Here is a 16,745-nt window from a genome sequence, read left to right on the forward strand (position 1 = left end):
GTTCTTATGTGGCCTACCTGCATGATGCTCTCCTGCTGTATGCCATACCTTGAGGGAAATGTTAAACCATGGGGCTGTAAAACCATGTTTGTAAAAAAAAAAAAAAAAAGTTAAATAGAAAAAGACATCTGAGTGAAAAGCACTTACTGTGAATCTGAAACTGCAATGAAATCCCTTTGTACTGTAAGCATTCAATGAGGTGATTTTCATGTGTAATTAACCAACAGGATGCTCTCCATCACAGCTTGTAGCTGGAGGGGTGGTTGCAGGACTTGTGAACATACACCAGCTATAGGTATATTTTGAGGTGGTACCTAAATGTTCTGTCACCCCAACGAGGCTGAGATCAGTACCTCTAAATCAGAGCCAGGCAGTTCTGACAAAATGGCCTGGTTACCTTAAACACTTCTCAGAATAACCTTTTATTTTGCCTTTTAACTGCTGGGTTATTATGAGACTGCTGGGTTAGGGAGAGGTGCTGCTGCTTGAGGATAATCTGAGTACAATGAGTTTATAATCTGGCCAGCTGTGGCAGCAGCACGGATTTCTGGCTTTGTGCCAGTCTTGTGTGGCTCAGGCAGTTTATCAGCCAATATTCAGGCTGTCCCCTGCCTGGCATTCTAGGCAAATGATTCTTGAATGCCTGTTGTCCTTCCCTCCACTAATAAGGAAAGGAAATTCAACAGGGATCTGTCTGTTCATCCTGGGACTTTTCCATTGAATACAAACCTTGCCAGAAGGCTCTCAGCACGTCTACAGTAGGTGAAGACTGCCCTGATGCAGTCCAAAACTGGGAGTAATAGTGAGGATATCATGCCTTATCCAAGCTCATTATCCCAGTTGCTCTGGAGGAGGAAAACACATTTAGAGAGGCTGCTGAGCAGATGGAGAGATGTGGCACCAGAGCAGGAGCTGTACATCCTAGGCAGCCTGCTTTTGGTGCTATTAATGGGTATGAGGAGGAAACTTGTCTCCCCATCTGACAAATAAAGTTGTGAAGTGATTGAAAATCTGTCCTAGGTGAAAACACTGGAAAAAAAAAATCAGTTTGGTCTGGTGATGAACCACTGATAAAGTAACTTCAAAATATTTGTTTGGGTTTTTTTTCCCTCCACTTTTCTTTACCTATTGGAAAATAGTCACCTGCAGAATTGAGGGTTCAGGTTTATTTGCATCACACACCCCAGATCTCAGATATGCAATACAATAGTTGTGCTCCTTTTGTTGCTAAAGGTATAAACCACTGGTGATGCTTATAGCTGCAGCCTACCCATTCCCAGTGGGATGCACAACACTGAAGAAATACCTGTTATGTCTGTGAAGTTCCTGAGTGCTGTGATTCCTTTACAGATAGCCATGAACCCAGACAGAAGCTGGAACTGCATTGTCAGCCTTCACACAAGTGAACAGCCCATGTCTGGCTGGCTGTGAGGGGGTGAGGGTCCAGGTACAATGGTAAGGACTGTCACCCACTGAGGCAAAGTGGCACACCTAGCACAAGTGTGGGGGAAAAATTGTTGATGTAAGCTTCCTTCCAGGTTATTAACCTTTGAGTTTTATTTTATGTTAGCTGTGGATACTTGTGATTTGCTACTGTGTGTCACCAGGTGCATAATAAATTGTCCATCAGAACCCTTTAATTTATTGTATAGATTTTCTGTATATATGGATTTTCTCTTTCCAGTACAGATAAAATAAATGCACAATTTTCAAGTTTTCTCAATTCACAACTCATTCTCAGAAGTATCAGATCAATCTACCTATTTTAACTTGATTAATATTCTGTTGTAACAGTCTCCTCTACTGGAACGAGTGTCATTTTGATATGACCCCCTGCCATGACCTGCTCATGACATTCTTTACATGTCAGTTTTTCTCAGTTTGTAAAGGGATGATTAAATCTTCCAGATGAATCAGTTACTGGTTTCAGAGTACTTTGAAATATTCACTATAAGGTGCTAGCACAGAACTGTTGGGCATGGAGACAGTGAGAAGTGCTCAGAATGTTCTTATCAGCACTGATTAATCACCATGTAAATTTATAGTGCTGGGCAAACATTTCACAGTGATAAGACGTCTCTTTTAGCATTAGACCTTTGCTTTAGCATTAGGCCTCAACTTTAGTGCTCTCCAAAGCTGTAGGATCTATGTGCCACACTTCCTCTTGTGCCTTACTGCATCGTTTGCACCCTGCAGAATGTGCACATGGAAAAGCAAAATGAAATTTAAACCTGCAAGATCTCAAAACACATTTCAGGGCCATGCTATTGACAAGACTCTGCTACCTATTGTGGACTGTCTTTTTTAGATAAAGTTAATTTAATATACATCCTGAATGTCTGTGTCTGGGATGTGTTGATGTGCTTTCTCCCAGAAGAAAAATGCTGATGTTATTTTTCTGTTAGGAGCAGTTGTGTGCAAGCAGAAGGGCAACAGGGTGGGATCCCTTCCAGTGGATGCTACATGTCACAGTGTGCAAATTCTCAGAGAGAGATGGTCTGTGGGAGGAGGTTAATGTGGATGAGACCACATGCAGAGAAAATTTCGCAGAGGAGGAGGTACAGGCTGCCAAGCAGCAATCTGGGAAGGCTGGAGACTGGTTGCACCCCAGAGCAGCAGTTTGCATTGCAGGTGGGCTTCCTACCACGGAATCTCACAATATTTCTCTTAGAACCTTATACCTAATAGTTTCTAATAGACTTATTAGCTTCTGATACCTATTAGAACCAGGACATATCTAAGATAATTGTTTTTAAAGAGGTATGTTCTAGGTTTTCCCTGTAACAACAAAGTGAAGAAGATTGTATTGCAAAGCAGGGCTGGTCTCTGCTCCTCAGTGCAATGTGGCTTCAGATAGAGCTCAGAACACTTTTCTGAGCCTTGTGTGCCAAGACTACCAGGCTGCAAGAGTTACTATTTATTTCTCTGAAGCCACTGAACCTGACCTTTGTAGGGCTGCAGTTATATGCTACATGAAAGGGCCATGGGGTCCAATCAAGCAATAGCTATTTTTTCCTCTGCACCTGTAACCTGCCCTTTGGATGGGAATAACTTGAAAAGTTTTGATCTTCAGTACAGAGTGAGAGTTTCACTCCTAATACAATCCATGTACATCTATGATGTGTTCTGTATGTAGTGAGTCATGGTACTATTCTGAGGTAGGGTTTTTCCTTGTCCTTGATTTGGACATTTAAACAAAATGGCAGAATAAAGAGATTAAGTTGGTATTTAAATGAGGATTAAGACTAGGGAATTTCCATACATGGCATCTGGATCTGGGACATTGCCTGTGTTTATATTGTGTAATGTATTGCCAGTTCTGGCAGCACATGCAGTGTTTACCTCAGCGTGTTGCAGAGCTGAGATCCCCCTGCAGAAAGGCTCTCAGCCCTGATGTTCTGGGCTGCCCTAGCAGGGGTTGCACAAGGTGGGCATGTCAGCTCAGACCCAGCCTGGCATCTCTGCAGCAGGATCATGTGCATGTCTCCCAGTAAACACCTACTGAGGCCTCATTCTAAAGTTTGCATTTGAATTTGTGAGATCCCAGCACAGGATATGAGGCATTAATGATTGACCACAATTAATTCTGACTTGACAGTCTCGACACCTGCTCCTTCTTCTTCACTCTTGGACGTGAGATGGCAGGGCAGGAATCACAGTGCCAACAGCACTGCTTGTTTAGGAATTCTAAGGATAGATCGTCCACAGTGGAAGGTACCAGCTTGCATTGTGGCATACTTGCTCATTTTATGTTAGATTTCACTCATTCTTTCATTGGCAGTTTTTGTTAGACTTCTTCTTAATTGTTATTTCATCTGCAATGAATGTCAAATAAAGGCCACCGAGGTTAATGCTGTTCACTATTCACAAGTGAGAAGCGAACCTATGTTTAATGAACAAAATATTGTGTAAAGTGTATCACTGTATTGGCAACACTGTGCTGCAACCTGCCTTGTTATCATCTTGACTCCTGTGTGTGTTCATTTCTCTCCTACTTCTTGTCATCACCTCTGTGACCTTGTGCTTCAGCACTGCAGTGCCAAACTGTGGGGAGGAAAGCATGCAGAAATTCGTGTCTCTTTAGAGTTCATCCAAATGGAAGGAAGAACTGGGACAAAACCCGACTGGAATCTTTGTGGAGACATTTTAGGTCCTAAACAAATTATGTGTCTTCTCTAAATAACCTTTCTGTCCCTACATTTCCATGGCTATTTGTGTTTGGCTTTCAGATGCAGAGATCAAGGCAAGCATCTGCATGCCCTGACAGCCGGAAAAGATCCATCATTTTAGTCCATTTGAAATTATGAGGTCTAGCAAACTTCAGCTTGTGTTGAAATCTTTAGCAGTCATTACATTTTCTGATACCAGCAACATAAATAGTGTTTAGTAGAGTAAGTAGTGATGAGCCCTATGCAGGTTAGGAAAAAAGACAGTGGATATTTTTTATGCACAGTATTTAGGATGGACAACTTTTGCTTTCTTAAGGAGCAGTTCTTCTGGAGCTGAAACCTGTTCAAATGTTGCTGCCTTCTCCAGCAGACAGACCTTTCCACAGTCACCTCTGGCAGCTGTTTTTCAGTCGTGTTTTGATTGTTGTTTTCGGCAACACAGCGTTTCTGGTGTGTAGGGCGATGGTGATCCGGGGCGGAACAGGCAGGAGGAGGGAGCGCTCCCGGAGCCCCACTCAGCACGGGAACATTTGTGAGCCACAGGCTCCATCCCACGGCCGCTGCGAATTCACAGCTGCTGAAATCCTGCAAGCTTTGCTCCAAAGCCACGCTCTTTGCATAACCAGAAAGGAATTAACCTGCCAAGGAAACCGGGTTCAGGGCTTTTTGCACAAAATAGCCGCCATAGGAGCGCAGTGAATGCTGTAAAAGCGAAGCAAAAGAAACAGGCTTTGGAGAAGGACTAGAATTTGAAGCGGTGAAGCCGAGCCGCGGGGTGTCAGTGGGAGGAGAGGAGAGGAGAGCAGAGCAGGGCAGAGCAGGGCAGAGCAGAGCAGAGCAGAGCAGAGCAGGGCAGAGCAGGGCAGGGCAGAGCAGGGCAGAGCAGGGCAGGGCAGGGCAGGGCAGAGCAGGGCAGAGCAGGGCAGGGCAGAGCAGAGCAGAGCAGAGCAGAGCAGGGCAGGGCAGAGCAGGGCAGAGCAGGGCAGAGCAGAGCAGAGCAGAGCAGAGCAGGGCAGAGCAGGGCAGAGCAGAGCAGAGCAGAGCAGAGCAGGGCAGAGCAGAGCAGGGCAGAGCAGAGCAGGGCAGAGCAGAGCAGAGCAGAGCAGGGCAGAGCAGAGCAGGGCAGAGCAGAGCAGAGGAGAGCAGAGCAGAGCAGAGCAGGGCAGAGCAGGGCAGAGCAGAGGAGAGCAGGGCAGAGCAGGGCAGAGCAGAGCAGGGCAGAGCAGAGCAGGGCAGAGCAGGGCAGAGCAGAGCAGAGCAGAGCAGAGCAGGGCAGAGCAGAGCAGGGCAGAGCAGAGCAGGGCAGAGCAGGGCAGAGCAGAGCAGAGCAGGGCAGGGCAGAGCAGAGCAGGGCAGAGCAGGGCAGAGCAGAGCAGAGCAGAGCAGAGCAGGGCAGAGCAGGGCAGAGCAGAGCAGGGCAGAGCAGGGCAGAGCAGGGCAGAGCAGGGCAGAGCAGAGCAGAGCAGAGCAGGGCAGAGCAGAGCAGGGCAGAGCAGGGCAGAGCAGGGCAGAGCTGAGCAGAGCAGAGCAGGGCAGAGCAGAGCAGAGCAGAGCAGAGCAGAGCAGAGCAGAGCAGGGCAGAGCAGAGCAGGGCAGAGCAGGGCAGGGCAGAGCAGGGCAGAGCAGGGCAGGGCAGAGCAGGGCAGAGCAGGGCAGAGCAGAGCAGAGCAGAGCAGGGCAGAGCAGAGCAGAGCAGAGCAGAGCAGAGCAGAGCAGAGCAGAGCAGGGCAGAGCAGAGCAGGGCAGAGCAGGGCAGGGCAGAGCAGGGCAGAGCAGGGCAGAGCAGAGCAGGGCAGAGCAGGGCAGGGCAGAGCAGGGCAGAGCAGGGCAGAGCAGAGGACAGCAGGGCAGAGCAGAGCAGGGCAGAGCAGGGCAGAGCAGAGCAGGGCAGAGCAGGGCAGAGCAGAGCAGAGCAGAGGACAGCAGGGCAGAGCAGAGCAGGGCAGAGCAGGGCAGAGCAGAGCAGGGCAGAGCAGGGCAGAGCAGAGCAGGGCAGAGCAGAGCAGGGCAGAGCAGGGCAGGGCAGGGCAGAGCAGAGCAGAGCAGAGGACAGCAGGGCAGAGCAGAGCAGGGCAGAGCAGAGCAGGGCAGGGCAGAGCAGAGCAGAGCAGAGCAGGGCAGAGCAGGGCAGAGCAGAGGAGAGCAGAGGAGAGCAGAGCAGAGGAGAGCAGAGGACAGCAGGGCAGAGCAGAGGAGAGCAGAGCAGAGGAGAGCAGAGGACAGCAGGGCAGAGCAGAGGACAGCAGAGCAGAGCAGAGCAGAGCAGGGCAGGGCAGAGGGAGCTGAAGCAGGAGAAGGGGAAGGAGCAGGTTGCGGTGCCGGAGCCGCCCGGCCGCTGTCCGCCAGCGCCCTCTGCCGTGCGCGCCCCGGGAGCGCCCCGGGAGCGCCTGCAGCAGCGAGCCCGGCCCCGAAATGTGTGCCCTGCACCGCTGTGGTGCCAGCGATGCCTGTCCCTGCCCTGCATCATCTCCCTTACAGTGAGCTGGTACCAAGAACCGCGAGCTGAAAGCCCTTCACGGAATTATTCAGGAGGCTCGCTCTCTCTACAAACAGCAGAAGTTCTGTAATGCGCTTATGCTTCAGTATGTGCAAACACAGGTACACCCACCGTGTTCATTAACTGGAAGTGTAACAGCCGTGGTCATTCTTCCCTGTTTCACATTTAGAATCCTGGAAGTTTCATGGAAAAGTTCTGAGAATGGTTCTGACACTTTCAAGAGTTTTTTCAATATTGTTCTAGTAACTAGAGGAACAGGAACCTACTGTTATGCTTGTTGGGGAATTGTTTCATGTCCTGATATTTCCTGCTTTTTATAAATGATGATTTCCCTTTCCAGTGCTTTTGTCTTGCTGTTGTTACTCAGGTACAGACCTTACACCTGGACCCTGCTGCGTCTGCCACTGGCTATGTCTTCAAGGAAGTGTGAAAGCTCATTAGCTTGTTTTCCAATCTCAGATGTGCTCAATATGCACCCACACCATGTAACCATCCAGCACTGAGCCTGTCCAGTCAGCAAGACATCCTACTCCTACAGTGTGCTCTACTTAATCCAGCCAATCAATACTGACAGCACTGAGAATCAGGAAAGAAATGTCAGGTAATTAACTCTGAGCACCTTCTAATTGCTGCTAGATGAAATGCACCCTTTCCTCCCATCCTTGATATGTTAGGTTGGTTTTCGTTTTCTTTGAAGACTACACAGAACAAACTGGGACTTTGCAAGCCCAGGCCTGGAGGGGACTTTGGTACCATACTGAGACTGACAGGGAAGGGGGACCCTGAAGGTAAATTTGGCACTGGAAAAATGCTGAATTTGCACTCTGTATTATCTTTAGAAACAAGTCCTATTGCCATCACAGCTTTTTAAAAGGAAGCGTTGGCAGGACACATAACCTAAGGGTTTTCACTAGTTTAAAATGCCAGCAGAGTCTTGGGAGAAGCAAATCTGCTTTGGGATTTTCCAGTATTTGAGGCACAAAGCTCATGGAATGTTTTATTTATCTGGTAAAATGGTGAACAAGGATTTTTTGTGGCTTTCCTTTTTTCTCTGTGAAATAAACATCTTTAGTAAAGAAGTCCAGGCCCAAACAGGATCGGGGAAAGTTCCGAAGTACAGCTAGGCTGCATTTTATAATAAAACAGCACAAAATCCAATCACGAAGAGTAGGTGGAAGATGATATCTGCAAGAGAAACACAGGCTATGTGTGAATATTTCCCTGTCAGTTTCCTTCTCTTCCCACCCCATTCAATAAAACTGCATGCCCTAATGTGGCTCTGTCAACATACCAAAAGTTAACAGATAGACTTTCAAAGGTGTGTTTCAAACCCTTTCCAATCAGAAATGGTTTCAGACACCCCTGTTAACCCAGTAAAATATGATTGTTCCTTTTCTGGGAAGAGGGTGTGACATTTAGAGAAAACATTGTTCAGTATTGCAAGTTACTGCTATGATTTTATTGTCCAGTGTGAGGGATGTACCAAAAGAAGGAAAACAAAGTATGTAACACTGGGAAATAAAATCTGATTTTGAAATGTTCACTCTTTTATCAAATTTACTGATATTTTAGGTTTTTTCTTTGAGCTATGGATTTTATATTGACAAAGACCCTCAAAATCCGTATTTGGGATTGATCTTTCATTGTCATACTTTGCTGTTTACCTGAGAGTCTGTAAAATCTGGATAAACCTTTGCCTGTGTAAAAGAGGAAGAAAAAGATTACATCACGTTGGTGTTTAAAATAAGGCAAAGTGCACCACTGTGCTTTATAAAAGCAGAACAGAAAACATTTGTCACATTTTGAAATTCTGAATATTTCTTCCTCTTGGATTTACTGTTTGAAGTTATAAAATGTTCCTCAGTTCTAACATCAATGGAAGTTTACTGGTGCAACATAATGGATTGTAATAATTCTACTCTATCTGTATTTGCAATTTTAAATTGGCTTTCAGATTGGTGTGGATACAGTTGATAAACTAGTATAAAGGGCTCTGGTAAAAACAGGACTTGTTTCAAAAGATGAACCAGCTCAGAGAGAAATTCCTGGTGCCTGCAGGAGGCAGCAGTTGGAGGAAACAGTTGTGCAGTGGAGAAGGCTGATGGCAGTGTCAGGAGGGACAGGCACAAAGCATCCCCAGAACACATGAAGGTGTTGTGGATATGCTGAAGTACAGACATACAGTGTAAAGAAAAACTTTCCTGCTGCTCCTGACCTCTCTCCCACTCCTGAACAACCAGTCAGAGCGTGTCTGAGCTGCTGCTGAGGTCACAGGCAGGTGAGCAGAGCTTTCACTGCCAGCTCGGTGTGTCAGTGTTTGGCCATTTATCATAAATGCCAAAGGGGTGCCTTGACTCACTTGGCAAGTGAAGAGAATTTCACTGAGCTCTTCTGCCAGGGTTGGAGGGGACCAGCTCCTGTTCTAGACTCCAGCTGCCCTGGGGGAAAGGGGTCTGGCAGAGGGCTTTGGCTGCCTCTCCCTGCTCCTGTGCTGCCAGCCTCATTGCTTCCCAAAGGGAGAAGCTCCCCATGAGCCCGGCCACTTACTGCGCACGGTGATCTCCGCCACCAAAACACCTCCGGTTTGTTCCGCGCGCTGCTTGCGTTTGTCACATGTCTCAAGAGAGCAGAGAGAAAGCCATGTATACCAAAAATTAAAATTTTACAAATTAAAAACTGTAAAAAAAATTCCAGGCACAATACTTATGTTTCCAACCAAGGAAATTGCTGCATATTTCCTAGGGACTTTTTTTTTTTTCCCCTGCCTGTAATTACTGGGGGTTTTAGTGCAGGAGAGATTTAAGGACAGTCTTTACAGTTCATTTTCTGAAGATTTTGGTGGGCTGCCTTTCCCACCCTGCCTTAAACAAAACTCCTGTCAAGAAGGGGGAAATTGAGCTCCATCTGTTTAACCCCTGACCCCTGTGAAGGCTTCTGTGGTTGTTTATTGCTAATGATAATTGTTGTTCATTGTGTAGAAACAGGAAGCATAAATCCTTTCCATATAGATCAGCTCATGTCCAGCACTAATGATGCCTGTCACAGCTGACAAGGTCTGTATTGGAGACAGTGCTCTGCAGATTAAAGGTCCTTGTGCATCTCCTGACCTTTGCAGATCCCCAGCTGTGGGCATTTTTATTAAAAACTCAGCATGTGGTAATTCTGGTTATGAGTTGCTTGTAAGCACGGACCACCAGCTTGGTTCAGCCTTAATTGCAGGAGACCACCAGCTGCACTTTTGAGTGGGAAGTGGACTCGAGGGATGTTGCCTGATGGAGCAATTATCCTGCACTGGAGGCTGAGGTGGGAATTCCACACAGTGCCTGAAAAGATGATGTAGGTGTTTGATGGTACTGCCAGAGGGGCACATATGCAGTAATGGGTTTGTATTTTCTTTTAACTCTGCTCTATGGCTGGATAAAAAGTTGAAGAAATCTTGAGTAACAAACAACAAAATCTAAGAGTTTTTTCTGTTGCCTTTGAAACTTAGAATTTCTAATAATGCGTTTTTGTCAAACATGCAAATTTTGCACTAGTCAGGTCCCCCTGCTTAGCACTGGGGCTGTATAATACAAAATGCTGCCTTAATTTGCTCCTGGACCAAGAAAGGGATTAGAAAGAAGAATTTGGCTCACAAGGAGTGATGCTTTCTCTTCTCCAGCAAGAAACATTTATTGTTGAAATGAGAGCATGTTGGCCAAAGAATATTTTGGGCTTTCATTTCAGGTTAAATGAAATTTGATTTCATTGCATGAGAGAAAGAATGGCAAAGCTCTGAGTTGGTGAAGGGTGGAAAGAAAAGTGTTTAAAGAAAGACATTTTAGGGACACCTGCCCATGCTAAATTATGTGCCTGTATAGCACCCTCACCATACTCCCATCTAAGGATACAGGAATCCACTCTTCTACCTAAGTTCCTGCTCCAGAGACAATTTATGTATTTTATGCAGAGAGGGATGTCTGTAAGAGCAGTGACTTACTATAGCATGGCAGAGAGGACTTTCCTTGGGAAGGGAGACTGGGAGCTTTGAGAGAGGTTCTCCCACTGCCCCCAGGGTGCTCTTAGCACTGGGATACTTAGTAAAATGGAAAAAGCTCAACTTCCTCCTTCTTTCCAGTCTTTTAACTGTAGCAGTTTGTGACAGGACTGTAGTCTGGGATACTAACAGGAGTTGAGTTTTCAATGGCTACCTTATTTCTCAGTACATTTAAACAAGTTTCCCAATGTTGCCTGTGGAATGACAGGGGTCGGGGTGCACAGCTCGGGGTCCCACAGTGCCGTGCCTCCACCCGCTGAGAGCCCTGGCGCTGGCTCGACACCTGGCACAGCCTCGGGAAGGGCTGGCCATCCTCTGTCTGAAAGTGGCACTGTGTATTTCTGCAGCAGGGAGGCCTTACCACGGGGCAGGAGAATTTCTCGCTGTCGCAGACGTGCGTCTCGCAGTGCAGCCAGACCTTGGACAGCTTGGGGATGTTGCGGAAGCGGAAGGCGTTGAACTGGAACGTGGCGCGGTTCGTTTTCCCGTTCTCATGCACCAGGATGGAGTAGTCTGTGGCACACCTGTGTTGTGTGTGGAGAAGCACTGTCAGAGCCCCATGGCTTCAGTGAAACATCTCCTGAGGTGACAGTCTGATGAAAGCATTTGCCCTGCTGTGGGCCAGCTTTTCCTTTGCTCCCTTATACCCACAACCAACTTTCCAGTCATCCTCAGGGCTGGGCTGAGTAGAGGCGCTCCCCTGGGTCCCACCAGCACCTACCCTTTTGTGATCAAAGGCCAGTGGATCTGGTAGAAATACTCTGAGGAGGGAGTTGCCCAACAGTTGTTGAGAACAACTTTAAACCTGGGGAGATGCAAACCCCAGATTAGCAAGGAATGTCCCAATTGCCAATTTATTACTCATTCCTCCTTCCCTTGCCTACCTGTCACTTAAGCCCTTGGCTTCCACTCCAGCAAATATGTCTGAACCAATTTCTGATGTTTCAACAACAAAGGGGGCTTCCTTTATACTTGAGAACTTGGCATTCTTTGGAAGACAAAGACAAAGGCATCATACATTACTTGTAGCATGCAAAGCAAGGCATGATTCAACTTCAGACACCACTGGAGAGACTGACCCCAGAAATCTGGGTTCTTATACCCTGCAACCTCCAAACTCTACACTGGTAGAATTGCAAGCCAAAGATAATGTTTAAAAATATTTTTGTTAATATTTGGTACATAATGATGATCAGTGTCAGAACTTGATGCTGTTTGGGTTGCAGCATGTATTGTATTGCAGCATGGGTGGGAAGCAAGCTTGCTGCTGCTGCTTCCAGTGGTGGGGAAAGCTGGTGGGAGTGAGAGAGTGGAGATGAGTACATGGAATGGGAATGGAGTTGAGACATGGCCATATGTTGGAGAAAAGGAATGAAGACAAGCAGAAGTCACAAGAAAAAAGCCAGCCTGCTGAACATGGAGCAATTGAGTGGTGCTCAGGTGAAAGGTTTTTGTTACAAATACACTGAAATGCCTACCTTAAATCCCATTGCTTCTTGTTGGGTAAGATGGTAACAAAGGTGGCACCAGAATTATATAAAGAATATCAGGTTCAGTCCTAGCATTGGTTTACCTAGTGGTAAATACTCCTTTTACCTAGCCTATTTTAACACAGTGTGTTCCTAGTTGTGCTTTTCTAGCTGTGCTAAAATAGAGAGGCTGTTTTGGTGCTTTTGACTGTGCTTTTGCAGAGAAAAGATTCCAAGATTAGGAGCTGGCTGCTCCAGCAGTGCAATGGAGTTACAGAGAGGAGAGGGACTCTTCAAAAGATTTGCCTGTCCCTTGATAAAGGGACAACATTTTATTGGCAAAAAAATTCCAGCATGACCTAAAGATCTGAGAGGTACGTGAAACATCTGTCAGGTGAGAGGACCAGGGAGAAAGCTGCAAGAGAAATGCAAGGAGCTTTGCTGTGTCTGCAGAGGCCATGCAAGGCCAGGAGTACGTGCAGATTCATGCTGCTCTTGCAGTGGGACTACAAACAAGTTTTGATTTTTCTTATAAAACCTGTCAGCAGGTTAGAAATGTACCACTCAGCAGAAAAAGCTGCCTGATTTTGAGGGATTAAAAGAACAGTTGGCATGTGTCTGCTCTGTTCACTTTAAGTATATCTCTGTTAATCAGCAGAAAGAAGAACCCCTGCCAATCCCACTGCAATTACCTGTGCCAGGCTAGTAATGTGCTCCATGACACATAAAAGTCAGGAGCAGCAGCCCTGTTTTTTCCAGCTCTTTGGCTGGAACCTGTGGAAGGTGAAGGTGAAGGTGTGAGTGGCAAAGAGCACTTACAGAGTAGAAGTTGAGGGACAGTTGGCTTTCAAATGAGCCGGAGCTCCCGTTCTTCACGTGGACAGTGGCCACCCTGGGGACAGGACAAAATTCCTCATGAGTGACGCATGGTGATGAGGACAGGGTGAAACACACTCCCAGAACAGGATGTACCTTTGGTCAAAGGCAGCCTGGTTCACCAGGTAGTTGGCATTGTATGTGCAGGTGAATGAGTAATTCACAGGCTGGCTCTTCACAATCACTGAGGAGTCATTGGAGACGATGGAGTTATAGAAGTGATACATAGGATTCTTGAACTGTGGATGGTGAGAGAGAGAAATGTGGGCAGTACTGTGTCTTTGAGGCACCAGGAATGTACTTTGAAACATGAAGACTCTGGTGTCAAAACAGCCTCCCCAAGAAAACACAGTTTGGCAGCTCTTCATATGCTGGGCTGCCTATTCATATGCCTTACTAAACATAAGTTCTGTGTGCAAGTGAACAGCAGACTAATATCACTAAGCCTGTGAGTATTTTTCCTGGAACTGCAAAGCACAGCTGTGTGATTCTTCCTTCTCCTTGATACTGCAGTTTGCCTCCTTCTTCCATCAGTACCTAAATTTTACTTCAAGCTGAAGAGAACAGGACTCTCTCAAACAAGTCCAGCCATTTCCTGAGTCAGAAATGCTGACCTTCATAGTCTTACCTCTGACTGTGTCCCACAGTATGATTTGTTTTTAGGTGACAGGTCTGGGATTGTGAATTGGTAATATCCTGAATCGTGGATGCCATTGTAGCAAATGCCTCCAAGTGCCAGCTGATTAACCTCCCATCCATAAGGACACTCTGGAATTCTGGTAATGATGGTTTTAGGATAGCAGTATACTAAAATTACATCTGAAAGGAAAATGATACACCTGGAGTTATTCAGTGGTAATTTCCTTTCAAAGAGGTGGGTCTGCCCACTTACTTTCCATTTGGCTTAACCTTCTGTGAACAGGGGTGTGTGCTGGAAGTCCCCTAATGAATGCAGCTTTTGCTACACAAAACTGACCTTTAGGTTGTTAAATTCTGTCCTTTTTGGAAGAGTTTGGCCTTTGCCTTCTAGTCAATGCAGAAGTTTGTGTAAATTTTTTATCTTTCTGGAATAGCTGATTGAAAAGCAGAGACACTGCTGAGAAATCTGAAGTAAAAAAGGACTGCACTGAAATATGTCTCATTAACTTATGCTGCAAAGCTGGCTTCTGTAACACCACTGACTGTAAAAATAATTTTGGTGAGGTTCTTTGGTAGGCTTTGTAGATCTGCACCTTTTTGTACTGGTGTATAGATCTTGGCCACAGTAAATATCCTGCCTTTTCTCTTCTAGAACTGGCCCTGTAGTGCCAGCACAAACTGAATTTTTCCAATTGTCAAGTCAAAAGCCAAGATCTAAAAATGAACTGAAGAACCTAGGCCTGCTAACAACAACAGATGACCCAAACTCCCAGCCCTGTTAACAGCAGTGCTGTGTGTTTGCAAACATAGTGATTGCTAATACAGACATGAATGTTGAACATCATAACCGACAGTCTGATTCTGCTTCATGATAGCAGAATTGGATATTTTTCAGGCAGAGCTAATTTGAACGTCTGATGGAAATTTTAAGGGCAAATATTGACTAACCATTAGTGACCTGAAAATTGAAAAAGACTTCCAATTACTACAGTGAGAAAAAAAAGGCACCTTCTCTGGAATTATTCAGTTATTTCTTTTAAAGCCATTGCCACTCTCATTTTTTGTGCTAAAAGCTTCATTTTGCAGCCTTTCCATGTCTGCTAGGGAATAATGGGGAAAAGTCAACTAGAGACCTTAACAATTTGCTTTTTTTCCTGATTAACAAACCTTCAGCACATGCAAGCTGCTTCTGCTTGTGTTAATGCTCAGATTTATAACTGGCAACTTCACAGCTATGAAAATTCCTGCAGTTAAGAGAAACTGCTAGCACAAATAAAGGTACTGAAATAAATGGCTAGAGGGCCAAATACTTTAGATATACCATGAAATGAATGACAGTAATCTGACAGCAGTTACACACAAAAAAGCAAACAGTAAATTGAGGCATATTCCAACATGTTTCTAGAGCACATTTTGTAATTGTAGTGAAATATACATTGCAGGTCTGTCTGGCACCAGATCACTTCAGTTTCTAGGCAGTAATCAGTGTGCAATTAAAGCCTTACCTTCAATGATTTTTGTATTTTTCTTGCTTTAATGTAACAGTGTGGTTCAGGAGTTCAGCCCGGCACATTCAATCTGATTGTAGTCTGGGACTAAAGCCCAGTTTGGGCAGCAAAGATCTGCTGCATCTAGCCTATACTCTTACAGAAAATTACTAATTGTTTTTGTTTTCTTTGCTATATCATGTTTCTGTGATTAACTTTCTTGCACAATGGTTATTGCACAGAGTTAACTATATGCCTAATTCTTTGTGGGGTTAGGACTTGAATGGTACATTCTTTACTGTGCCAGCTCAAAGCAGATCAATAAACGAAATATAAGGATTAGCTCTACAGAATCCACAGTTTAACTTCCTGAAGGAAAACATTTTGAATGAAAAAATCCTTTGGCAGCTTAATTACAGGAGAAGATCTTAGGAGACTTAAGTTATTTTACCTGCTTTATTTGGGCTGCAAGGCCCCGCAAGCGCTCGAGCCAAGATGACCAGCAGGTAAATAGCAAGAGTCACCATTTCTTGCAATGATCTGAGGACACAGGAAATAAAAGCTGAAAATGTCTTTAAAAGTAGAAGAAAAACAATGCATTGTCTGCAGTCCTGAACCTGTAGTAACTACTGTTAAAATGTCCTTTTTGCAGAGAGAAAAAAATAACATTATTGCTATTCTGTCACCGAATGTAATTGCAACTGCAGGGTAAATCTTTCAAAGACCGTTGCTATAACCGGGTCACTACTGTGACAATTTTACTGTTTCAGTTTAGTGGTGGTGGCTTTTAATTATTCTAGTTTGATTTCTTGCAAAGAGTCTAAACCTAAAGTGCTACTATAACCAAATGAAACTGAAACAGTGGGATTTGAAAAAAAGAGGGAATAGAAATTAGTAGAAGAAATATGACACAAGAACATGTATAATGTGCTTAAAATTTAGTGCTGAAACTATTCTTTATGGTGATGGCTATTCTGATATATATAATCTTAACTTCATGTAGCTCGGTTATGATGATTAATGCATTTTCTCCTTTGCTGCTAAATGTTGAGTTTCTAGGAAAACATCCACAGCAGTTATTTACATTTACATTTCAGGCCTCAAACCTGAAAGCTGTTTCCCACAGGGGAAAAACATACACAGCCTGTGGGATTGGGAGTGCAGTTCTCATATTTTCCCTTTGTAGACACTCTTCAGTATCAGCCCTCATGCACACATCACTAAACAGACTAAGTTAGAAGTAAGAAATACCATTTACAGAAAATAAAAATCATTCCAATTCAGTAGTTCTAACAAAACCAATCAATTTCAACATTTTCACCCAACTTCTATTTAAAAATATATATTTATAAAAGGGTCTTAAAGTACATATCACTGACAATTCCTTCTAATGATAATCCTATGCATTCTATAAGAAATTAAGGGTTATACCTACGAGACAGGAAGGAGCTAATTATTTCAGATTTTCATTCCAGTCTTATTCCAAAAGCAGCGCTGTCAGCTCTTTCCAAGATGTCCTCTTTCAAATGAACCCAGCTGGTGTTATCTTCGCTTTATATAAGCAATCTTGTA

The 16,745-nt window shown here is 44.9% G+C and overlaps 2 protein-coding genes across 5 annotated transcripts in view; one reads left to right on the top strand and one right to left on the bottom strand.

Annotated features, from left to right (window-relative positions):
• Positions 1-7,125: 7,125 nt before the first annotated feature.
• Positions 7,126-16,745, top strand: part of GPAM (glycerol-3-phosphate acyltransferase, mitochondrial) — a 71,757-nt gene continuing 62,137 nt past the window's right edge. For 2 of the 4 annotated variants that reach the window (XM_086900477.1, XM_086900481.1), the window contains exon 1: positions 7,189-7,267. The gene's annotated coding sequence lies outside the window, so the exon portion shown is untranslated. Of the gene's footprint in view, positions 7,268-16,745 lie in introns of all 4 variants that reach the window. The other 2 variants (XM_023929858.2, XM_086900478.1) reach the window with 2 other exon arrangements.
• On the bottom strand, positions 7,715-15,713 carry TECTB (tectorin beta). Its single transcript, XM_023929860.2, has 10 exons — positions 15,625-15,713; positions 13,676-13,866; positions 13,144-13,286; positions 12,991-13,063; positions 11,587-11,690; positions 11,424-11,507; positions 11,064-11,226; positions 9,214-9,283; positions 8,331-8,363; positions 7,715-7,851 (listed from the first exon to the last, which is right to left on the bottom strand). Exons 1-10 carry the CDS (start codon positions 15,698-15,700, stop codon positions 7,799-7,801), a joined length of 990 nt encoding a protein of 329 aa, XP_023785628.2. The 5' UTR covers positions 15,701-15,713; the 3' UTR covers positions 7,715-7,798.

Source organism: Cyanistes caeruleus, chromosome 8 (assembly GCF_971803275.1).
Source record: "Cyanistes caeruleus chromosome 8, bCyaCae1.hap1.1, whole genome shotgun sequence".
In the NCBI taxonomy this organism is placed as follows: Eukaryota; Metazoa; Chordata; class Aves; order Passeriformes; family Paridae; genus Cyanistes; species Cyanistes caeruleus.